General features: G+C 44.1%; 1 protein-coding gene across 1 annotated transcript in view; it reads left to right on the forward strand.

Annotated features, from left to right (window-relative positions):
• Nucleotides 1-223: 223 nt before the first annotated feature.
• Nucleotides 224-25696, forward strand: part of DDRGK1 (DDRGK domain containing 1) — a 32921-nt gene continuing 7448 nt past the window's right edge. Inside the window, exons 1-5 of the mRNA XM_083861303.1 lie at nt 224-345; nt 6890-7051; nt 15711-15817; nt 17402-17503; nt 24599-24721. Coding sequence (XP_083717429.1) covers nt 258-345; nt 6890-7051; nt 15711-15817; nt 17402-17503; nt 24599-24721 — 582 coding nt within the window. The 5' untranslated portion in view covers nt 224-257. The remainder of the gene's footprint in view (nt 346-6889; nt 7052-15710; nt 15818-17401; nt 17504-24598; nt 24722-25696) is intronic.

Here is a 25696-nt window from a genome sequence, read left to right on the forward strand (position 1 = left end):
CTCCTTCAACTCCTGCTTTAATTCCTTTTTCCGCGCCCTCCCTCAGCGCCCGCCTCAGGGACGAGCCAGGACCCCTCCCGCGGGCTGCCCTGGCCGCGCCTGCCCGAGCTCAGCGCGCCCGCCCGATCTCAGCGCGCCCGCCGCCCGCCGCCGCCGCCACAGGCACCTCCTGGGGCAGCCCGCGCGCGGGGGGCCTTGCGGCGGGGAAAGGGGACGGGGCGGACCAAGGGTGATGTGGGCGGGGCCGGCCCAGCGGGATGGACGCGGTTCTGCTCGCCGCCGCCGCCGTGCTGCTCGCCGTCCTTCTCTTCTTCGCCACCCGCCTCCGCGGCCAAGCCAGGGAAGGTGAGTCGCGGCGCTGAGCGGATCTGCCGAGCGTCCGTCGCCCTCCCGAGGCCCGTTCCGGTGGGCGCGGCCCTGCTCTTAACCGAGTCCGCACGGGCCGGGGGAGGGGGGGCGCGTTTCTCGCGAGCCGCCAGGGGGCGCTGTGCCTCGGGCCGCCCCCGAGGGGAACCCGCCGTGTTGGGGGGAGCGGGGATTTTGGGGGGTCCCGAGGGGTTTTGGGGTTACTCGGGGAAGGTTTTAACCTTGCACTTCGTACAGGCTGCCCCGCAGGCTGCGGGGTGGGGGCGGCGAGGCCTAGTGAGGGGTGCCGGGTTGGACGTCCGAGTTCTCTGTCCGGGGTTCTCTCGGGGGCTTTGGGACTGGGAAGGTGTCCCTGAGGTTCCTGTAAATGAGGGGGGAATGGAGAACAAACCCCGGAGGGTAGGTGGAGGTCTGTCCTGAGAGGTGACCCCCAGGGTTCTGTACTTGGTGTTTGTAGCTTGTTTTTAGCGGTTACTTGGACAAAGGGGTCGATGCTCTCTCAGCAGGTTCGCTGATGAGACAAAACAATGCACGGCCGATATCTCAGAGGGTTGTGCTGCCCTTCAGAGGGACAGGAGAGAGGGGCAGAGAAAAACTGTCTGCAATTCATCTCAGTGCAGTTGAGGGTCCTGGAAGTGGGGAAAAACAACCCTGAGCGCTGGCAGCCAGTGGAGTCTGACTTCATGGGAAGGACCTGGGTGTCCTGTGGACAACGAGCTGTCCCTGAGCCAGCAGTGTTTCTTTGTGCCCAGAAGGCCAAGGAGATCCTGCGATAAGAGCATTTCCAGCAGGTCAGGGAGTGATCCTGCCCCTCTGCTCAGCCCTGGGAGGGACATCCAGGTGCTGTGTCCAGCTCTGGGCTCCTCAGGGCAGGAGGGAACTGCAGTGGGTTCAGCACAGGCTGTGAGGATGGTGATGGGGCTGGAGCGTTTCCTGACCAGGAAAGGCTGAGGGAGCTGGGGAGGAGAGAAAACTGAGAGGAGATTTCATCCACATCCATCAGTGTCTGCAGGGAGGGCTCAGAGCAGGGCCCAGACTCTGCTCTGGGGGCTCGGCAATGGCACAACAGGAACAGGCAGGAACTGAAGCTTCACCTGAACACGAGCAGGAGTTTCTTTACTGAGAGAGCTACAAAAGATTGCCCAGAGAGGGTGCAGAGTCTCCCTCACTGCAGATATTCCAGAGCCTGTGCCATGTCCCACTTCTGCTCCTCTTCACCTCACCCAGTGCAGTCCTGGTGTTGTGGGCAGCAGGTGGATGATGCAGCACTTCCAGCCCTGTGTCACTGCTCAGCACTGTTACATTAGACAGTCATCCAGACTGGAAAAAAACCTTTATAATAATTGAGTCCAACCATAACCAACACTGTCAATTCCACTGTGGTAGAAGTGACTTTGTCTGGGTGGGAAGGAGTCAGGTGTGCTCTGAACTCACTGACCTTGTTGTCACTGTGGAAGGAGTGGGGTTGTTTGGCTGCCAGGTGTCAAATGAAGATGTTTAGCCAGGAGAAACTCTAAACTCCTGGTCAATACCTCCACGGATTTTGGGGATACGGGATATTTTTGGGAATATTTGTATTCATTTTCTTTTGGGGAAACTGCTTTGATAATTTGTAATTAAGAGGAAAAACCACCACACCTTTAGTATAAACAGAGTCACACTGTGCTGGAAAGAGATTTGTGTTAAAAGCAGATTTTGCGGATAATAATTAAATTTTCCAACACATTTTTCACACACTTCTGCTTCCACAGACCTGATCTAAATCTTTCTCTTGGAAAGATTTGGAAACTGATGCAATTTTATTGGATTTCTATGAATGAAGAGATGAACTTTTGGTAAAAGTGAGGGATGCATGTCCTGGGGAAATATTTCCTGAGCTTGACTCCTGTCATGATTTAGATAAATCAGGGGCTGTGAGGCTTGGGAGGATTTCTTTTCTCTTTAGACATTCAAAGTTCTAAATTGAAGTCTAAGCATTCATTTTAAACAGTGTGAATTATTTTTTAAAAAGCTTTAACACTGATTTTGAGCAATTGGTTGAAGTTAATTTATGTTCAGGACAATTTAATCATGTTGAGGCCTTTTTTAGTGGTAATTTTTTGACACTTCCAAGTTGGTCATGGGTTTTTTTTTACTGTGGTTTTAAGATTTATTTTTTTATTTTTTTACTTTAATATATTGATTTCTGTCATGGTAAAGCCCTTCACAGAATTTCAGCTGCCGGGGATGACTTTGTTCTCTGTACACAGCAGAAATTGTTTTTCAGAACCACTGGGACTGTGGTATATTTAATAGCCACAAAATTTAATTTTAGGCAGGAATTTGCTTTCCTATTCCATTTTCTTAGGTGAAAAATGGAGGCTGCCACAATTCTGTCAATAAATCTGTGCTGCCACCTGGAAAGGACTTGAAACCAGGGATATTGGACCTAAAGAAGTCGTGAGAACTCTCACCTTTTCTTGTTAACCTGAAGGGATTGGGGCAGCAGCTTCTTTTTTGTGTTATCTCGTGGAAATTGGCTTTTAAGAATGTTCAACACTTGCCTGCTTTGGGGAGGTCAGGAGAGGTAAATCCTGTACCTTTGCATTTCCTTTGAAAGGTCACCTGGAGCAGCAGGTTGTTTCCAGCAGGGTCATGTCTGGACTTGTTCTGCTGAAAATGAAAAAAAAAAAAAAGTGGCATTTCTTGATTTTACATCTGGTTGCCTCCTCTGTTTCTGATGAGCTCCACTGGGCCAAAGCACCTCCCTGGGAAGCTTCCCCCTGGTGAATTTTGAATCCCTTTCTGAATTTCAGAGGGTTTTTCATGGAGGCAGGAGGTGCTGGGTGGTGGGAAGTGCCACCCCGAGTGAGGGTGCAGCAGGTGGAGCTCTGTCCCTGAGGCAGCTCTGCCAGCCTGGGTGTCACCTCCTCATCTGATGGAACTGAGAGGAAGGTGCTGTGATAGACAAGGGTTTTTCTTTTTCCTTGCTTCTCTAGAAAAGCATCTCTGCTGTAAGCAAAAGTTGGCATCATTTCGTGAAGGGGCAGATTTCTACCCCGGAGGGTTTAAAAGGAGGTCCTGGCCTGGGCTCTGAATGATTCCATGGTGGTTTTTTTGCAGTGGTGCTTCACATCCAGTTGAGGAGAGATTTCTGCTTGCAGGTCACAGGTCTGTTCTCTCTCTCCCTTCAGGAAGGAGCCAATACCAGAGTCTCAGAGCTGCTGCTGTGCCCTGGCTGACAAGTCAGCTGAAATAATCTCTTGCTGCACTGATGCTTCCTGAACACCGAGGCAGAGCTGCCATCCCCAGCATAAAAATATTCTTGCCTTTTGAGGGCTGAGTCAGACCCTGAACACCACAGCTTCAAATACAAACTGAGCCCGTGTCCATTGCCCAGACAGCTGTTGAGTGTTTTGTTTGTATTACCTGTTAATTTGAGGGGTTTATCTCATTAATTCAGTCTGGCCTGCCATTCTGCAAAGCTTGTGGGATCGTCTGTCTCACCTCTTTAATGCTGGCCATTAATTCTCACTCAGATGGCTCTGGATCAAGGCTAATTAGTGCTTGTGTGACTAATCTCTGCATGATCTGACTAGCCTGGGGTGCCACTGCTGAGGCTTCTGCAGCTCCAGGAAAATGAAGAGATGTGTTCAGATAAGTGCAGCAGCCAAACCCCACCCTGTGCTGCAGGAGGTGAAAAAAAAACACCCTAGTAGAGCCAGACCCCAGAGCAAATCGTTCTTGAGCTCAGATCTGATGGTAGTCCAGTCCCAAGAAAAAGGAAAAGTGATTTTTTAAGTGTCTCCTCTGTTCTGTGAAGCCTCCCCTCTGTGTGTGACACAGCTCAGGGGAAGGGAGAGCACCCAGCTGAGCTCTGAGCATTCTGCAACAAATTCCGTGTCTGGAGTCACTTGGGCAAAGCCCTGACCCCTGAGGGAGCGGGTCCAGGTGTGTTACAGAGAGAAAATGAGGGTTTTCTCCTCCTCCTATGAAGGACAGGGAGAAATGCAATGAATACCATTCGTGTTTTCCAAATCCCTTCCCAGCTGAGTGCCTGGCAGACAGAAATGTAGAATGCTCAAGTCAAAAGGTTGGAAAAGCCCTCTAAGATCATTGAGTCCAACCATTCCCCCAGCCCTGCCAAGGCCACCACTGACCATGTCCCCAAGTGCCACATCCACATGGCTTTTAAATCCCTCCAGGGATGGGGACTCCAGCACTGCCCTGGGCAGCTGTGCCAGGGCTGGAGAGCTCTTTCCATGAAGGAATTTTCCCAATATCCAACCTAAACCTCCCCTGGCCCAGCCTGAGGCCGTTCCCTCTCCTCCTGTCCCTGTTCCCTGGGAGCAGAGCCCGACCCCCCCGGCTATTCCCTCCTGTCAAGGAGTTGTGCAGAGCCACAAGGCCCCCCTGAGCCTCCTTTTCTCCAGGCTGAGCCCCTTTCCCAGCTCTCTCAGCCTTTCCTGGGGCTCCAGACCCTTCCCCAGTTCTGTTCCCCTCCCTGGACTCTCTCCAGCCCTTCCAGGTCTTCCTTGTTGGGAATGGCTCAAACACAACCCCCAGCACAGGGGACAGGCACTGCCCTGGCCCTGCTGCCACAATCCAGATGCCACTGGCTCATGTTCAGCCAGCTTGTGCTGCTGAAAAAGAATCTGCAGTCAGGAGAAATATTTTAGGACCTGGAAGGAAGGAAGAAAAAAAGCTTCATTAAAATATTTATTTTCCTGCTAAATTACAATCCGTAGTGGCTTGGTGTCTTCTGTTAATGTGCACGTTTAGGAGATGTGACAAATACTGTCCCAACAGCTGCCCTGTGTGTTTGACTGTGACATGGGTCAGGTTTGTGGGGTTTAGCACATCCTGAGCCCACAAAGGGATAAGTCCACACTGGTCACTTTGAGGAATTACTGAGTCTCCTGTAGAGAATTAAATGGAGAAAAGCAGAGAGCTTGGCTCACATGTTTTTCTCTGTGAGGGTTGAGCTCTTTGGTTTGAAAGAAATACATGGCTTATAAATAGATTCCTCTTTCATAAAATGCAAAGCAGTCTCTGTTTCACAGGACAACAGGAACCAAAACCAGAATGAATGAGTGCTGGAACTGCACAGCTGAGCTGCTGGGCAGGACCATCTTGGGAACTGAAGCTTGCAGGTGAAAGGATGCTGAGGTTTGAATTGCAGCATATCTCAAGAACTTAGGAAGAGAAGTACTCCATTTGTATAAAAAGCTTTTTTGCAGGGCATTTTTGGTGTCAAAGAAGTGATCTGCTGCTCTGCTGCTTTGGGATAATGTTTCCTATAGCATTCCAGATAAACTGTGGGTAGGACTGGGCAAGCCTTGAAGCAGCTGCCCTCAGTGATTTCTCCCAGCCCTGTTCTGTCTGCAGGGCTGGATGGGACCAGGAGGGTGACAGCAGCATGACAGGGCAGTGACTCAGTTCCAGGTGTCACAGCGTGTTGGGCCTGGGGTTTTTGGGGACCTGTCACGTCCCTGTGACACCTCCAGCAGCCTGAGCTGCTCAGGGCTCTGCTGGCCAAAGCCTGCCCCAGGTGACTCTGCTGAGCTCAGGACTGCAGCTGTGTCCTTATCAGCCCCAAAGTCAGTGCTCTGAAGGCTGAGATAACTGAGGTGAGTTGCAGGCACGCCTTTGGTGCTGCATAGATTCAGATTCATCTCATTTCCTGATGGGAGATATGCTAATAGGAGTTTTTTTAGGAAGGCATTGTTTGGATCAAGGGATGCTGGAGACCTGAGATACAACATAATCCAGCAGATCACAAAATAAATGTGTCCTGAGTTGGAGTAAGCGAATAGTTCTGCAGTTATCCGTGAGACCATTTGAATATTTGCCTGAATTAAGGGTTAAAAGTTAATATTTTGCAGGATTGAGCAGGTAACAAATATCAATTAGGCTTATATTTGTTAGAATATGCAAAGCAGATATCAAGGATGATGATATTTTACTATTATCTGTTTTTTGGGGTTTTTTTTGCATTGCTGCTATATTTAAAAGAAACAGGAAGCCTCAAAAAAAAAAAAAATCCGAGTGTTTTCTATGGAAAACTTCTGAAATAAACCCACTGGTCAGTTCCATGTTCCCAGCTGCTCCTGTTAGGATATTCTTAATTTGCTAGATCTTAATTAGTAACTGCAGCAGATGCAGAGAGGATGGCAGTGAGAGCTGCAGTGACCCTTAGTGTCCTGTGTGTACCTACCTGTGTTTTGGGGAGTTTAAATGAGTGGGGTAAAATGAAGTTACCCCATAACTGAAATAAAATAAACGTGTTTATTTCAGCTGTAATTCATGATCCTTGTTTGCTCTTCAGGCTTTGTTTCATGTGTAATGATTTCCATATTCCTCTCTGAAACATTCAGGCTCTGAGCTTTCAATCAGACGAATCTACATTACACAAATACAAACGAATATTCAAAAAAAATCAGAACACTTCAGAAAGAAAAACACACTTTTGGGTCTTTGGTAACTCAGAAAGGCAGGAGGGAAAAATCAGCTTTAACAGGAATATTTTATTTCCTTCTTGCAGCTGACGAGGAGCACCAGCAGAATGTGGCAGCAGCAGCAGCAGGGGCCAGGCCCCGGCCCCACGGGGAGGAACGAGCAGAGGGGATGCCCCGGCGCCGCAGGAACATGGGGAACAGGCTGATGGCCCAGAGGAGAGCCCAGCAGGCTGAGGAGTGGCTGGAAGGTAACACTGGCTTCAGCTGGTCCTGCAGGCATTGAAACAAACCTTCTCAGCAGGTGTTAGAGCTGGGGAAGGAGTGCAGCTGCCTCCTGGAGGAAGTTGTTGAGTTTTGCTGAGGGGTTATTTGACCATAATCTGTCTTCTCTCCCTCTTTCATCCCTTTTCTCTGTATACCCCTTACATTAAACCTCTGCCTCCTCCTGAGGTGAATCCTGGCTATTTGTGGTGCTAGACTCTTCACCTCCTTCCCAAAAACTTTTGTATTTCCTGCTTAGCCATGCAAGGAATTAAATTAAATTTGGGGAAGCAGAATCTGCACCTTGCATTGAATAACAAGCTGTAGTAAATTACTGATTCCTTTTAAATTGGTGGGAAGCATTAATTCCCCAATGTAATCTCTGCAAAATGTGGAGTTTTCTCTCCAAGGAGCCATCCAGGTGGTGGTCAGGATCACCTGGAGGTCACCACAAACTGCAGCATTTTGCCAGCAGGTTGTTGACACTGTGTTGTGTAAATCCTGTACTGGATTTACAGTTCACAGCTACATTTCTGTGGTGTGGCCATAGACAAAAATATGATGGTAAATAACATCTTTCTACACCCTCTAAGTACAATTCCCTTTTCTGGTGAAGCTTCACACATTATTCTCTTTATTGCTGGAGAGATGAGATCACCATGATTCACCCCCCTGGATTCTTTCTGCTTTCAGATCGTGGGTGAAGTGTTCAGGCTTTCTGCTCAAGTGGGTTTTGCTGCACTGGAGTTTGCAGTGGAGATCAGGGTGTCTTTGTGGTGTGCAGGAGGTGAAGGCACTGAGCACACACCTCTGACACCTTCATTAGGGACTGTTGCACTTTATTCAGCTTTTCTTGCCCTGCAGTTCCTAGGAAAGCCTCACGTTGGCAGGTGAATGTGCTTTTCCAGCTAATTATGCTCAGCAGTTTTCACAGATGGAGAATGGACAGGTGTGAACTTTTCAACTTTGGTTATTTCTTCTCGTGTGATAACATCCTGGAAAGAAAATGGAATCTAAAAATACTTGGTTTTCAACTCCAGACATCAAAAGTTTGAATGCTGAAGGCCGACAGTGAAGCTGTCAAAGCAAATGGCTCATCTTATCTTATCTTACTTTGTCATTTTAGCAATAGAAGAATCTGTGTCATTGGGCTTTATAAATAATTCTTTTGCAGCTCTCTCTACATCAGATGCAAGTGCTGCTGCTTTTGCATGAAGTTCCCTTTGAAATGACATGCCTTTTTCTATTTGTTTTCTCTAATTTCTTACCCAAATTAAAACAGCTTCTTGCTCTTTGCTTCTGTTTGCTGCCGCTTCTGTGGGCGGTTTTATTCCTATTTTGGGATGGTTTTTCCAAGTGGCTGAGCACAGGTGCCCAGCAGGAGCACAGTGAGCACAGACTTGAGCAGAGGAGCTGTGGAGAGAAGCATCTGCCCCTGATTCCTCAGTGCTGAGGTGCTCAGTGACCAGTGGCCATTATTAATTGGGATTAACCACCCTCTGTGCTGCAAATCCTTCAGCCTGGCCCTGAGCTACCTGTCTTAGTGTGTGGGGTTTGGGTTTTCCCCTTCCAGAAGGATGTGTTGCGTGTTTTAAAGCCCTGTCTGTGGACATGTGGCACAAGCATGGAATCATTCTTGGGTTAATCCCTCTTTTTTTTGCATTTTCTCTGTGTCACTGCAGCATAGAACAGTTTTGCCTAATTGCTGCTTGCATTTGAACCAGCTGGAATAGCAAGTTCTCTCCACAGCAGAGTTTTGGGCTAAAGAATTTGTCGATTCCTTGGAAAGAGAGCCCAGTGCAGCACCAGGGCTGAAAAGCAAAATTATTTGGCAATTTAGACACAGACACCAAACCCAAGCCAGTCTGGCTTCCCCACTCTTGCCTTGTAAATGCTCTGAAAACATCTGCAACTGAAGTAGATTTTTGTTTGTTTGTTTGAATTTGTTGCAATGTTTTACTGGTAAATTTCTGTTCCGTGTGTGGAATTTCCACTCTGGGCCCCGTGCTGAACTTCGGGCAAAGCTGCCTGATGCTTCTCTGTGTCACTGACTTCTACCAAGAAATGATTTTTTCACCAACCCATCACTGCAAGAAACTGAGCACTGACCTCAGGGAGGGTGTGAGGATGCCCTGACCATCCCTGTGTCCTTGTAAGAGTCACAAAGTGGAGTCAGGTAGGAAGTGCCGTTGCCACCAAAGAGTTCTGCCTGTTGGGAGCCAGTTCTGCTGACTCTAGGAAATGTCCCCAAAGCAGCACTTGCAGACTTTGGAGTTGTGGTTAACGTGAGGGTTTTCTGTTTTCCATCTAACAATCAGATTTCAATTCCAGAATGAGAAAGAAGCTTTGAGGGTGAAGTTGTAGCCCACGGTTTCTGCTGCCTGTGCTGAGCTGCTGTGTTTGTGTCAGGACTCAAATCTCTCACAGAGGAATGGAGGAGGAAAAACAAAACCAAACCCTGGCCACTAAGATCAAAACCTTGAAAACTTAATTGCCCCTTCTGTGGCTTAAATCTTACTTGTAGGTCTGGATAAGGAGTCATTTAATACAGACAGAGATAGTAAATGATTCTTTTCAATGCTGAAATCTACACTCATTACCAGTGGAGCTAAACTAGGTTGTGGTTCTTCAGCTTGCTGGGGTAGCTAACTAAATTAGTTAAAGATTGTCACAGACAGTAGAGCAGCACCAAATATCTTGACTTTCCTCCCAGAAGGAAAACCCTGCTGGGTTCCTGATTCCCAGGATCTGCCTCAGCTCACTGAGCAATGTTTCTCGGTGGGGATTGAGGAATCCAAGGAGTCACCTGTCAGGAGAACATCAGCACCTACAAATAGCCTCTGATGGCCAGAGATTGCTGGGAGATGGTTCTCCTTGGTGACAAAGTAATTCTCAAAATGACTGAGACCCCCTGAGCTGTTCCACCGGTGTGACTTTCAGGCTGCCTTTAGAAAAATGGTTTTGATTGCCTTAAATTGCCCAATTTAATTCCAGCCACAACACTCCTGCCTTTCCTGCAGCCTTCTGCAATCTGGGAGTCTTGCTAAAAGCCTCTGCTCTGCACATTGGAGCAGGGTGCCTGCTCCTTTCCCTGTGGAAAAGGAGTCTGGAAGGAGAGTTATGTATTCATGTGGTTAGGCTGAGATCACAGCTCGCAGACTTAATTAACTCTGTGTGTCTTAATTTAAATTGAACCCAGACAGAGGTGGCTTTGTGGACCAGCTACAGCCAAAACGAAAATGCTGCAAGGCATAAATGGGTGAGGATTTCAGGCATTAATCATTTAGGGCGAGAGAGGCCAAGCTAAGCAGTGGGAAAAGGGGATAAATTGGAGTTGGACTGAGGGTTGTTTGGGGCATGTGGTAGTGTAAATAAATGGCATTACCCATTTGCAATTTCAGATTCCTTTTATTTACTGTCCAAGGAGGGTGTGCTTGGCTCTTGTTTTTTTGCCTGACTGATGCTCTGAGTGCATCCACTTGGATTCTGCTCACCTCTGGGTGGACATAAGGGAGTTTTGTGGAGAGTTTTTACTTTGTTGTTGATCATGTGCAGAAAAAACACTTGTCCAGCTCTCCAGCTGAGCTTGACCCTCCAAACCTGCCCCTTGAACACTGCAAAGAGCTCAGAGGTGAAGAAGGTTTTTCTCTTGAGACTGAATTTTGGAGCAGAAAGCAACTCATCCATCTGATATTTACACTAAAAATGTGATTTTCTCTCAAGTGGCAAGAAACTCAGGAGGATGAAATAATGACAGGTACAGTTGGGTTGTCTTGACCCAGCTGTGGTAAAAATAATGAAGGGGAAGGTTTTCTCTCACTTGGAGATGTGTCTTGGGCCAAAACTTTGCTGCTGTTGATGTGAGGGAGAGAGAAACTGGTGATTATAACTGGCCTAAATCATGGTGTGGTGTGAGCAAGAAACAGATTTGTTTGAAATGCCAGTGTTTTCCAAAGTGTCCCACAGAACAGGGACCACTGGGCAACTCTCTGCTGGGGGTGTGGGTAAAAAAAAGAGGCAAAAGGAAGGAGTTGCCAGAAGAGCCTCAGGAGCCCAGTCCATTTCCAGGGAGTATTTTTCAAGGGTTTGATTTTGAAAGACATTTTCACTTCTTCAAGGTGACCTCTCTGACTTCTTGTAAAATGTTTTGGCCCAAAAATGTGGATCATTGTCTTGGTTTGGTGTTTTAACAAACAGAAAGTAAGGATTCCCTCAAAGAAATAATCTGGTTTTGTCAGGTTGTTTTTATTATTTACCCAGATCTGTGAGCTCTGTACTTCTGGCAGCAACATAGAATTCCAAAAGGTTAAATAGCCCAACATCTGAGTGGCTTTTCTCTGAGCTTGTAGCATTGTGCATCTGAGCACAAGTGTTGGAATCTCCAGTACAGTGAACATTTGGTTAAATTATTTTACTTCTACAGCATCAGTAATGATAAATGCAACAGCTTTTGACAGTCTTGAGTGCTCGAGGTTGTAAAATAAAACATGATAAAGAAAAGTTAATGAGTGCAACCTAAATGAAATCCTAAGTTCCTCTCTCCTTTTGCATGGCAAGGCTTGGAGATCAGAATCTCATATTTTTCTTTGTAAGTGTTAATCACTATTGGGAAAGAAAGCAAAAAGACAAAGAAGGTTTATAAAAGTTTTTAAAATTGTAATAATTGGGCGTTTTTACATGCTCTTTATTGTTTTGTGTGGCATCTAAGCTCAGCATTGAAATCATGCAGCTAAAAAATATTGCGTGAGTGTTTTCTACTCCCTTTTTCGGGGAAAATAATATAAAAATAATTTTTCATCCCCATTGAGTGATGGATATTGTGCCTTAAGTTGAAGAAGAATGTGTTTGTGCTGAAATCTCTTAAAATAAGCACTTTTTCTTAGCGCTGAATGATCTGGAAAATGTGTAAATTTAGAACCAGTGATGTGGTCCCACGCTGTTCTTGTGAAATGGAGCCGCGTTAATTGGCGTAGTAGTTAAAATTATTTTAATGCTTAATCAGTAGGAAAACCTTTCTAGTACAGTTAAATTTTGACTAATATCCCAACCAGTGAATCAAAAGTCAATTTTGCCTTGCTGCTACTCATCCAGTGAGTTTGGTGTTGTCACAGTGCCCCCAGTGAGTGTCTGATCCTGTTCAGGCACAGACAGGCTGCGCAAGGGAGAGATCTGTGGTTTCTCACTTCTGCCAAATGGGTTTAGCTAAGAACAAACTTCACATTCTGCCCTAAAGGTCTGCTGTCCCTTGTGTCTGCTGCACTTTTCTCCCCTAAGTGTTGCCTGCTTTTTAATAAACCAGTTCCTTGTTCAGTTTCTAAAGTGGATAGCTACCAAATGAAATTAAAAAATTAAAAAAACATAGAAATTAAGACTGGTTATTAGACTATAATTAATCCCACCACAGGATTGTGTTACTGAGGAATGGCCACACCTTTCCAATGAGGTATCATACATCTGTTGGGCATTAATTACATACTGTTAATAACATCTGCTTTTGCCTGGCATCTTTCCCCCCCTCCTTTCTCTTACTCCTTTTGTTAGGTGCTGTATAAATAGTAAATAAGGCAGCTGACTGTGCCCAAAGGGCTTTTTGTGAGTAACCACCTGTGCAACTCTCATTCTTTTTCATGGATGGGAATCCATTTGCTTCACCCAAAATTTAAAAGGAAGCAAGACAAGGAGAACTAGACCAGGTTGGATGGGGCTTGGAGAAACCTGGTCTGGTGGAAGGTGGGAGTGGCAGTGGGATTGGAATGAGATGATCTTTAAGGTCCTTTCCAATCCAAACCATTCTGTGATTCTGGGATAACTAAAATAAACAATGCTGATTGTTTATTTTGGAAGGTTTTGTTTATTCTGTACACAGTACAGAATGCTGCTAAATTTCTGTCCTCATAGAGAACATCAGCACACAATTTCTAAAGGTACTGGGAAGCATTTTTTAAAAAGAAGTCTGTAAATTTCCAGAAATTCAGACACCTCTGGGACTGATAACTTTCCTGTTGTGCTACCTCTCAATATATTCAAAAAATCAAGGAAAAGCAAGGATTCCCTGAAGGCACCCGTCAGCTGAGAACTCCACGTTTGTGTAAAGCAGAATATGTCACACAGGTTGGGCTTTCTGACTCTTGAGATGGGAACTGGTGGGACTGTTGAAATCACAGAATGGTTTGGGTTGGAATCAATGTTAAAGCTCATCCAGTTCCACCCCTGCCATGGGCAGGGACACCTTCCACTCTCCCAGGTTGCTCCAAACGCTGCCCAGCCTGGCCTTGGATCCAGAGGCAGCCACAGCTTCTCTGGGAAATCCATTTCAGGGCTTCCCCACCCTCAGGGAAAAATTCATTCCCAGTATCCCATCTAAACCTGGTTTCTTTCAGTTCTAATGCTGTCAGTGTGTGGGATTTCCCAGCTGAGCGCAAGCCCAGGCTGCCCAAGCACAGCATTTGGGGGATGCTAAACTGCTTTTTCACCACCATGAACTGACCCTCCCTCCTGCCTCACACCCAAAGCTCAAGGATAGATGGAGTCCAAGTTCCAATGGATTCACCCCTCCCATGGAGTCTCCCAGTGTTGTCACAGCCACGAGTGTGTGAAAAGTGATGGTTAAAACAATCAGCCCTTCATTAAAATGAAATAAGAATTGCTGGCTCTGTGTGCAGCACCTGCACTGCTTTTGGTGGAGCTGTTTTGCTCTAACAACAAATTGATTCAGCAAATGCTTTGACCATGTGTTTATGTTGCTGTCAGCATGTTCAGGTTGATTTAGTACCAGTATTAATTGCAGGCAGGTTTAGTGCCCTGGTGACCTCTCCAGCTCTGCTGAATCATGTCCTGTGCTTGCATCCCCTTCTCTGGCTTTTGTTGGATGTAACTCCACACACTGGAGGAATTGGTGCTTAAGGAGTCACAGCAGATGCTTCAGACAGGAGGAAAGAAATGCTCCTGACCAGCAAAAGGGGTGTTTGATCCAGGACTGGGAAAAAAAGGCTTAAAAAAGCCTTCCTTAAATTTCTCCCTCACATCTGGCTCAGGTATTCTTAATATAGATGAAATATGAGAAGCCCTCAGGGTGGAATTAGTGTCATAGATGGTGTTCTGTAATTTTGGTGTTTGCAAGAAATAATTTTCTAAACAGTAATAACCAGAACTGAGCTGTTAATTTTGGAGTAATAAATGCTAGTGCTGGGTGTGCTCACCCATTATGTTTGGAACTCCCTTCAATGCTGTATTTAAAATATAAATAAAGCTATTTTAAGCATCATTAAAATTATAGAAGCAACTGTGTCAGGGCTGAGTATCCCTCCTTGCTCTGTGTGGTGCAGGAAAGGAGAACCCTTTTGATCATCTCAATAATCAGACTCCAGTAATTCTCTGAAGCCCAGCTCAGCAACCTGGCTCATATTAATCCCATCTCCTGAAAAAAACAGCTGTTATTTGAGAGCCACCTACACAGCTCTCAGATGCATTTATTTCTCATCGTGTCTTGGTGGTTTAACCATAGTCCCATTCTTTGTCTTGGAATTAGTAAAACGAAAGTGTTTCCAAGCTAATCCTTCATATAAAAAAGAAGGGGGAGTGTCATTCATCCATATGCTCCTCTCATAGCAGCTTTTTGGGTTCCCAAAAAAAGGAGACCAGGTGCTCTGGAGAGAGCTCCCTCCAGAAACCATCCTGGCACCAGCCCTGCCAAATCCCTTCCAGTTTGGATCTGAAGTCAGCATCGAGCAGAACAGCACTGGGGATGCTCAAAGCACCAATTATTTTACCCAAAAAAAAGGGGATCCATCTGTGAGGAGCTTTCATTTTGAGCCTGCCATGACTGGGAATGTGTTGTGTGGTGTTTGTGCAGTGAGCTGAGGATTTCTCTGGGAGTGTTGAGGTCAGTCCCCAGGACTTTGGTGGGATCAAGGACTGATTTAGACCAGCAAATAAAAGTGTCCAAATGTTCCTGAGCTTTGTGCAGGGAGGAAGTGGCTGCCTTTGAAAGCTCTTCTTCCTCAGCCCCTGAGTGAGCAGAAATCCTCATTTGCACACCCTTTGAGCATCAAACTCTTTCATATTTCACCGCTGCAGAAATTACCTCTGTAAACAACCATTTGTCATACAACAGGCAAATATTTACATGTCATTTTCTCGCAGGCAGACCCAAGATTTGCATTTCAAGGATTTTTTTTCCCCCTCATCTCTGAAAGGTTATTTCTGTCAGGCTCGAACCTGTGGATGAGTGGGGTGCCTCTGGATCCCACTTTTTCAGTGGATGTCTGTTGTTGGGATAAAGTCTCTGCAGACCAGTGTTGAGCAGATCAATAATGCCAACCATTAGCACGATTTATGGATCAGAGAAAGTCTCTCTTTTAATTGTGGAAAGCAAGAAATATTTATGAAAAGCCTTCCTGTAAAGGATCAAGGAAATTTTTTTACTTCTGCCTTTACTTGAGTGTGTATTTGCTCTTGTTACTTCTGTTCTGTGGCTTTGGCAGTCTCGTGTGATTTTTTTTTTCCCTTTTTCCATCTAAAAGGTCTTGTCTGAAGTGTGTGTGTGTCTCCTTTTCATCTGCTGCTGCTTTCCTAGGCAGCACTGAAGTTTCTCCAGGGGACTTTTCGACAGCTGATTTAAAATTTGTCATTTATGCAATGTTGCAGAGGAAGAGGATGCTGAGGAGGTGCCAGAATTTCAGGTGTCTGGGAAAATTGGAGCAAAGAAGCAGAGGAAATTAGAAGAGAAGCAAGCCAGGAAAGCACAGAGAGAGGTGAGTATTTCCTGCCACGTACTGAGCAGAGCCTGAACAGCTCAGCACAGAACTGGGGATGACACAGCCCAGAAGAGCAAAGGCAGTGTCATCACTAAATGTTTTTTTTATCTTAAAAATGTAAATTCAGCTTTTGCTGACCCAAGAGGGGACATGGAAAACAGTGTCTCATTTTCTTTCCATTCAGACTCGTGGGGAGGAGAGGAGTTAAACTCTTTAATTCTCTTTCTGGGATGTTTCCACTGCCTTCCATCCTAATATCAGCACTGTCTCCCCTTAAAAACACACCCCAACCCCTGTGGTGGTGTTGTAACACCCTGGGCACTTGGGAGCAGTGGTTCAGGTGCTCTCAGAGTGATTTTATCTGTGTTCAGCCATATGTATTGCTTTGACAGGCTGGGGGAGATGAAAAGCATTTTGGTGTTAATTCCAGGGAAGCTTTTCAGCCTTTCGAAGGCAGCAGTTTGTGCATTTTCCCTGGAATTGTTCTTTTTATATATATATATATTTATATATTTTTTAGACTCTCTGGTGTTCTGTGTGAACATTTTTAAAGCTTGTGAAATCCCAAGTTGGGAATTTTAGTGTCACCTGAGATATAAATCCAGTGTAGTAGATGGAGCAGTTTGTAATAAACTTAATTATTGCTTATGTATAAACTTCCATTACGAACCTTTTCTCACTCAGTGTTTAAATCATTTTGTTACTTTCCATATTCATTGTATTTCATTTTCCTTTCTCTCTTTTTTTTTTTTTTTTTTTTTTTTTTTTTTTTTTTTTTTTTTTTTGTGGAAAATCTGAGCAAAGTTGAATGAAGTTGGATAAGCATCAGTTGGTGGAGCAAGGAATCTTCTGTTTCATTTTAAAACACGCTGATTTTTTATTTTCCCATGTAGACAGATAAATTCCTTGAACGAGGCTTTTTTCTCTGAAACACTCAAAGCCAAAACCTCCCCTGAAATATTTTCTGCTTGTCCTCTTAATATATTTTCAAATTTAAGTATCCTGAAGAGCCTGGAAAAAAAAATCCTTTAAAAATACACTAAACACCCTTTTTATTTTTCCCTCATTTTGCAACAACCTCTTTGTCTAAACAACAAAAATAAAATTATTTCAAGGGACCATTGTAGCTTTTTCTGTAAGAGATTCTGCCCAGGTTAATGATGCATTTAAAAGCACTTATTTTTACAGTTTGTGTTCCAAATCCTTTTGGTTTTTTATTCCTTAAGGTCCATTCAAACTAAACTTCAAGGGAGGAGAAATGGAATTCCATTACACAACTTGATATCTCTGTTGTAATAAGCTCATAAGCACATTCAAAACTTAAACTGTTACTGAGATACAGATAAGACAAGAGAGGAGGGTAATTTCTAAATTTACCACAACGTTGAGTGTGCTGAAGGGAAGTGAAATGATAATGGCTTTTTTTTATTATTATTATTATTATTCTTTTTGATGTTTCTTTCTGAGCAGGCATCTGAAAGGTGGTAAGAAACCCCCTCATGGCATCATAATATGCAATTTTAAAATGTAGATTAAAAAAAAAAAAAGAGTAAGGTTTGGTTTGCATCATGTTTATTTTAGGCTGAAGAAGCAGAGAGAGAAGAACGGAGGAAGTTGGAGTCAAAAAGAGAGGAGGAAAGGCGGAAAGAAGAGGAGAGAATTCGTCTGGAGGAGGAACGACAGGTGGGGATAATTGTATTTATCTCTGGAAATACTGAGCCAGCCTTGCTTTTGGGATCACTTCTGGGGGAATTCTGTGAGCAGGGACCGCAGGGTCTGTCCTGCTCTGACCACATCCAGGATTTGGAGCTCAGGATTTTGACCAGCCCAGCTCTGAGTGTCTCCTAAGGATGGAAATTCACAACTTCCCCAGTTCCCTTTGAGCTGCCAGCTGGAACCAGCAGGGCAGAAAGTGAAAGGCAGCAGCAGCAGCAGCAACTGATTTTGCAAGTGTTGTGTGAAATTGTATGATTTCATTCTAATTTTATGTATTTGCATGTGCTTCCCAATTAAAGATTCCTGAGCTGTGCATATGTTAGCAGGAGTGACCCAGAAAAACAGGTACTGCTCAGTTGAAATGCTTTTGTTGAATATTTTTTCATTAGTGAGGGAGGAGAACTTGACTTCAGAGCTGCTTTTTGTACTCAGGCCACCAGTGCTGCTGGCTGAGAACTTCATGCTCTGGTGTTGCTGCAAGTTGTGTGGTGGCTTTTCTTCTGGAGGAAAAGGACAGAGGTGTTCTGCAGAGTTCTGAGATGAAAAAATTGCAGCCTCCAGTTCTCACTGTGAATTTTTTTGGATTTTTTTTAAATTCGTATCTCTGCTTTGTGGAGATGTATTTTAATTTGCTCCAAGTGCAGGTTGTGTAAGTGGGGTGTGTTGCTGATGATATTTTAAAAAGGAAAAGACAATTTTTCCTTTCCTCTATTGAGGTCATGAAGGCAGGATAAAACGATTTAGAAAAATAATCCATACATTACACATACAGATTGTATCCATGAGATCTTTATGTGAATGTTCATTTAGCTCTGGGGTTATTCCCCACAAATCCTTTTCCTTCTGAATTCCAGGTCCTTTCCATCAGTAAAAATCCTGAATTTCATAAATTGGAGGGGCAGAATGTCAGCAATACAATATCATGATACGTAGAAAAGTCTGAGATTTTGTAAAGAGGACCAATAATTCCCCAGCTTCCCTTCCAAGAGAGATGTACAAATTTCTTTCTTCAATATTTTCCTGAAATTCTGAGAATTTCATCTTCTTGAAACCCTGAATAACAAGTTGAAATGACTCCAGTGCTTTGGGGGAATTGTGACACACTGGCTGGACACTGATATTAAGTGACACTGGAACTTCCAGTCCCTTGCAGGGTGGCAGCCAGCCCAGCACAGCCCAGCACAGCACAGCAGGTGAATTTTTAAGCAAATTCCACCTGAGCTGGCCCAACCTGCTCTGAGGAGGCTTTAGCACAGGACTGAGTTGTTCTCCTGGGATTTGATCTGGGCTTTAACAATTTAGCTGGATTAACTCAGGCATAGTTGAAAAGTTGAGTAGAAATTAAAAGTGACATTTCAACCAGGCGTCTCTTCACACAGAAATATTTATTCACCTTCTTTTAGTTTTGTTTCTGTTCAGTTGAGGGCTGTGTAATTTATTTTTGGTTGAATGAGGAAACTCCTACTTGTTGCTGATTTAATTTGCAATATTCCTAGGAAAGGCTGCACTACAACACTTCTATTTCACAAGGCTCAGGGAAAAAGAGGAATGCAAACTAAGGCTTTGGTTTTATTTGTTTGTTTGTTTGTGCACAACAATCCACAGAGTACTTCCTAGAACCTGAAAAATTGCTCAAATTGCCTGAATCCAGCTTGGTCACTTAAGCCAGTAACTGCCTCCTTAAATACTGTAATTTTAAGCTATTTCAGTTTGGTTTAATTATTTGTTTTCCCAGTATTTATCAGGACAACAAACCCACCCACCAGGCTACATCAGGAACATTATTCTGCCTCGCAGAGGAAAGTGCTTTCAATATTTTTTTTTTTTTTTTTGCTTGTGTCTAAGTTGATAACCCAATAACTGCTGAACGTTTGGAGCATGGATCAAAGTAAACGTGTCTGACAATATATAATGTCCATGCTCAGCTGTTTTCTAGTCATTTTAAATCTATCTTCATGGATTTTGTAACAGGAAAAAGAACAATTGAAGAGAGCCTGTCCTTAGGCTCAGAACATCTCATCTTTCCAATCTTGTTACAGACTGAATGGAAAAGGCACATTGAGGATCATTGGGTTTATGGGATTCACAGGATAAAATGTCATTTATTTTCCTCTAGAGGAGGAATTCTTCACTGCCACAAGTAATGTCTTGTCACCAGTAAGGCCTCGTGGACTGCACATGTGATGGTTCCATTCCCTCATCTAAATTAGGAGGTGGAAAGGCAAAATTCTGAAAGATCCCTCAAGTAGCTACTGACAGTCAGGAGATAAAAACCAGGGAGGAGCTGGTTTTTTAGAGGCATTTTGGTCACTGACATTGTTGCAGTTTATATAATCCCACAAGGCACAGAAAATTCAGTTTATCACTGAAGTTTGCCTGAGAAATGTTGCAGTTGTCAGACACCTCACTTTCCCCTTCCTTTCCCAGTACATCAGAATATTCCTGCAGCTTCACTGACAGGGGCAAGTCCCCAAACGAGCACAGCCAGCTTTGGTAGCTAAATTCCATTTGAATCTTTTTTTTTTCAGTCTCTCTCCCAAGAAGTGCAGCTGAAATTGTGCTGACAGGTGGGAACTGTACCTTGAGGGGGTTATGGGGGCTACAATCTTGTCTAGTCTTGAGAAAAATACCCTCTGCTCCTATTTCAATAGATTTGTATGCACTTATAAATAAAATGTGGTTGCCCCTTGGCTTGAGTGTTGCAAACCAGATCATGTATTTTTAAATTCAGGTTTCCTTTCCAGTGTTCTGCTGAGCTGATTGGCTACAGGCCTGAGGAAGCTCCTTTCTAATTGGCATTTGCTTCAGCTCTGCTTTACCCTGGGGATTTCCCTTTCACTCTTGGAGTTTTTTGGTGGTGAGCTGGTTTACCAGCCAACACCTTATCAATGAGAGTGAACTTCCTCTGATGTTGCAAAACAGAGTCTTCAGACAAAACCTGGCAGATTAAAAAAAAAAAGCTCTTTTTCTTTTGCCTGTGCACAGAGATTTTGATAAATTTGCATTTAAATGCCTAAATAAAAATGGTCTGGATCTTCAGAGCTGGAGAAATGGGGGTCAGCCAGGATCCCCTGGAAGGTTTGACCCTGAAGTTTTGACTCTTTGATATTTGATCACATAAGAAGAGGCACCAAGTTTTAGTTGTTTCATTATGTGAACATCAAGATTTGTGTGTGTCTCAGCAGAGCTCTTCATTATCTGTTTGATATTTATATCCATTTTTCCTACATAAACAGTGCATTTCTGGAGGCTGATGGAGAACCACTCCATAATTTCAGTTTAAGCATCAGTTTTCAAGTGTGTGTGCTTCCCTCAAAATTAATTTCTCCTAAGGGAGTACAAGTTGAAAGCCTTGCAAAAAAACCTCATTCTCCTCTGATTTTGAGGGGATAAGGACACTTATTCTGTCTAAGCAGTGAGGGGGGAGGAATCCTACAGATCCATCTGCTCTGTGCCAAATTATTCTCTGCAAAGTCCCTTTTGGCTTCCTGCAGAACTTGACAATACAAAAAACTGGATGCTGTACAAGGAGGGTTTCTTTGGTCCATGGCCTTCCAAACATTCAGGGTGCTGTTCCTCATCCTAAAAATTAGAGAAACAGCCACAAATAAAGGAATGGCAGGGAGCAGGTGGTGGCTGAAGAGTGTCCACTGTTTGCTCTGCCTTCCTCACTACCAGTGAGATTTTCTCCACCCAAGCAGCATCCCAGAACTCCTGAGCAGTCTTTGATCCCAAAAAATCGAGTTGTGCTTCCAGCTGGAAGCCTAAGAGAGTTTTTGAAGTGCTGTGAGTTTCACCTGGTAAAAAGTTGGGCTCTAGTGCAGTTGGCACAGAGAATGTGTTTGGAAATAATCCCTGGGATCAAGGGAAGAGGCAAACAGAGGATGATGATGTGAAAGGAGCTTCACAGCTCATCCAGGTCCTTGGTGAGCGGGGGGGAACTGGGTGAGAAAAAGAACAGAAGACAAAGGTTTGAGTGACTCATTTATTTATTTATGTGTTGAATAAAAACGTGGTCAGAGTGGGATAGTTTGTTCTTCACATGCAGTGGAATAAATTAATCAAAAAGAAGTCTTTACACTGTTCAAGCCTTCAGTCTGGGTAACATTTAGATGGGTGAGGAGAGAAGCAAACCTGCTTAAAAAAAAAAAAAAAAAAAAAAAAAAAAAAAAAAAAAAAGCAGACAGCTGAAGATGAGCATCTGCAGTTACCAAATTTCCATCTGCTGGGATTTCCCCAGCGCCCCACCCATGGCTGGGGAGTGCCCAGCCACTCTCTGCTCTGAGCCACGAGCCTAGAAAGAACCTGAGTGCCAAAGCTGGGGGGTTTGAAAGGTGGGTTTGAGCCCAAAATGTGCCAAAGCTGGGGGTTTGAAAGGTGGGTTTGAGCCCAGTGCCCTCCGTGGGACTGGCCCCAAATCCTGGGCTCAGTTTGTGAGGAGACCCTGAGGGGCTGTGGATGTTTTCCATGGTTATTTGTATGGACAACACTGAGTTTTGTGGGAATGCTGCTGCCTCAGTTTGACCCACACAGCTGCTCCACGAGCTCGTGAGAGAAGAGGGTTACAGAGATGGTTGAACAAAAAAATCTGGGAATAAATATTCCCACACATCCTGACCGTGCCAGGGTTCTCCTCCTCAGCCTCCCAAGTTGCTTCTCCTTGGGCACTTGTGCAAAGTCATCTCCCTTCTTGCTCTGAACCAAGCTGCAGGTAGTTTTTAGTTTGGATAAATCTTTTTTTTTTTTTTTTCCTACAGATTGAATCATAGGTGAATTTAGGTTGTAAAGCATGTGAGGCTCTGCATGAATTTTTAATTTTTAGATGAAAAAAAGCAGCTGGAAATACTTAGTGCTTATGGAGAGAGGAAGCTTTCAACCAGCAGGAAGCTTTGAGGGCTGACACACTTTAGCTACCAAAGCAGTGGCTCAGAGCACCTGGAAATGCTCTGCTGATCAAAATTCAGCATCTGGAAAACAAACTCCTGTTGGCAAAAGAGGGGCTGGGAGCTGAGTGCTTTGCCAGTCTCACAGCAGGGCTGCTTTTCTGCATGTGTTGGGAATGGAAGTGCTGTTAGGAACGTGCTGGGATAGTTCAAAAAATGCAAGGTGCTGTTTTTCAGGTAGGGAAGGACCACAGGAAGGAGCCTTGCTCATTTGTCAGACCTTTCAGAAGCAGGAAAATGTGTTTTAGTTATTGTTGCTCTCGGTTACAAATGGGACACTGTCTTCTGATCTTTTCTTTTTTTTTGCAGAACCATCTAGAAATTATTTACCAGAAGCAATTTGAGGCTTTGTGATTTTTTTTTTTCCCCTCTTTTCAAATCCTGCTGAATTACAACCTCTCTAATAGACCAGGGGAGGAACATTATTCTTCTCTTTCCAGGATCAAGATTAAATTTAATGCACTTACAAGAAAAGAACAGTTGCTGTTGCTTCCAAATGAAATATGGTTATGTTGTTCTTGGCATCTGGAGTGCATATAAGGAAAAAAAAATCTGCTGTTGGATTAATTGTTGTGGTGATGAATGACCCAAAAATGATCTTGTTTTGTCTCAAGAGCTTCCTCAGATCTGTAGATTTTTCGTGTGATAGCAGTTTAAAAAACTAATTTGGCTTTGCAGATACACTCAGATCCTTTCAGTCCTGTTTTTCTCATTCTTGGATGTTGGCAGGATTCTTTCTCCTGACTTTCTGGGAATTTGATGAAGCAAAATTGGGACCAAATTCTCTTTGTTTTTTATCAAAAGGCATCTTTTTAATATGGATATATTTTCCATATACTGAATAACCTATTCCTGTCTCTCTCTGTTTTAATGGAACAAATATTTACATTCCAGCTATTTAAGGAAGCAATTACCATATGAATGTCAAAGATTTAGAAATCAATAGCATTGTTATTTCAAAGATCGATTCCTCTGCTAATACTAGAGGAGTGTCCTGGGATTGTGACTGAAATGTGAAGAACTCCTCTGTTTGTTTGAATCAGCCTCTGGAATGTGATGGAGCCAGAGGCCAGAGCCTTTTGGAATCTCCTTGTACCAGGTGCTGCACAAACATAAATTCCTCTGTGGAAGAAACTGCCCTGTAGGGAAACACTTTCCTTCTATGTGAGCCAGGGAATCTTTTGGGTTGGAAAAGGCCTCTGAGATCATCAAGTCCAACCTTCAAAGTTAGTCCAGCCTTCTCTCAAAGAAGAGCAAAAGAGATTTTAAATTAAAATAATGGCAAGTTCCCAGTAAAAACCTCTTATATTTGAAACATTTTCTAAGTAATCTGTCACATTCCCAAACCTTTAATCACCATTTTGATTTGTGAAGGTGTGAATTCCACAGAACTGGGCATCACCATGTCACTGATGCTGGGCTTGGAGTTTACTGGGTCAGCTTTATTGTGGGCTTTAAGACTTTAATATTTATTTCAGGGTAGGCCATGAAGGTTTTTATTGCAGATAACTCAAAGCTTGAAGCTTTTATTTAACAAACAACATGTAAAAAACCCCCTTTTGTTAATACAATTGTGCTTTGCCTCCTGTGCCTAAAATACTTTATATAATAATTTATATTCCATGTAGGCACAATTTGCTTGAAGAAAATTTTCAAAAGAAAGGGATTTCCCTTGTAAACTTGATTTTCCTTGAAGCTTTGACAGGCTGCCTTTTTCTCTCCACCAGTGTAACTCCACTGTTCCTTGTGAGCACTCCCAGTGTCCTGTAGTGGCAAAGCAGAACTGGGGCCAGTAACCAAAAAATGTGGACGTTGCATCAAAGTGCAGGGAGGGGCAGGGACTTCCTGTCAGAAGCAGCAGCTTCATGCAAATGGAGCAGGCAGGTTGCTATTTAAGAGTGGTTTTCTGCCCTCTGTCAGCTCTGGTAGGAGCCAACCCTGGTGTGGAAGCCAGCTCTGGGTGTGAGATGGTTTCTGCCTCAGAAATTGATGGTGCCATCAAGGGACAACTCAGGTTCATCTCAAAACCTTTTTATGTGAAGAGAAAGGAGATGCTACTTCACTTAAAACCTGACTTGGGAAAGAACAAAGTGACCACTTTGTCATCTTTTCTGTCCAGGAAGAGGAAAAAAGGAAGGCAAAGGAAGAAGAGGAGAAGAGAGAATATGAAGAGTACCTGAAGCTGAAGGAGAGTTTTGTGGTTGAAGAGGAAGGAGTTGAAGAATCAATGACAGAGGAACAGGTATGTGAGGCTGGTTCTGCAGTTCCCCTTTCCTTGTTAGACCTGCTGCATTCTGTCTGGTGTAAAATGAACTTGGAAGTAGGAGTCAGCCAAAGGTTTGTGCTTGTGAAAGCTAAATTGTGTCTGTGGCACAGGTTAACCCTGGAATATTTCCTGGGGAATGCTCCTGTTCCTCATACCAGACTCCTACGGGTTATTTTGGAGTTCTGAAGGAACTTGCTGGAAATGAGTTCTGTCCTCCCTGTGTCTAAGAAGTGAAATAAAACTCCTTCTGGAATATAGATAATTTCTCACTGTCAGCAGCTCTGCCTTACCCTCAGAGACTGAGCCAGTAAAAGCTGAATTTGGAGTTTTGAAAGTGCCCACAGACCTTGGGGGCAATTACTTGGGTTTGGCTTTATTTTCTACACCCAGAGTGCTGCTGTGAAATCAAATTAAAAACCAAGCTCTTGCCTCAATAGCCTTCTGATAAGAGAATCCTCAAGACAAACCCACACTGCTGCTCCTGTGGCTGCCTGCAGAGCTGCTGGGGATGGTGGTTGAAAAGTGACACTTGATGTAAAATCACGGCAAACCTGAAAAAGTTTTGCTGTTGTGAGAGGCAGAGTTCTTGTTCTGTCTGGTGAAAACCTGTTAGACACAATTTATTTGCTATCACATCCTGGAATTGCTCTTGGGTTCTGGCTGCCAATTTGAGCTGTCCAGTGCATTTCTTGGGAAGGATTTATTTCAGAGCCATGTGAGCATTTGCTCTCCTGCTGAAGAGACTCTGGAATTAAATGGATTTGCTTTAGTGTGACTGAGAGTGGCTTTGAGCACAGCAGGTTGTGCCCAATGTCAAGCACCATTGCCTCATTACAGGTTCTCACTATGGACCCCTTCCTATCAAGAAAAATTCATCAGACAAGGATTAAAAAAGTTCTGTCTGATGATGGGGAATTCCCTAAGATGCAGTGAACAGCAAAATGGGTACCT

The sequence above is a fragment of the Zosterops lateralis genome (genome assembly GCF_965231275.1).
Source record: "Zosterops lateralis genome assembly, chromosome: 5".
Lineage (NCBI taxonomy): Eukaryota > Metazoa > Chordata > Aves > Passeriformes > Zosteropidae > Zosterops > Zosterops lateralis.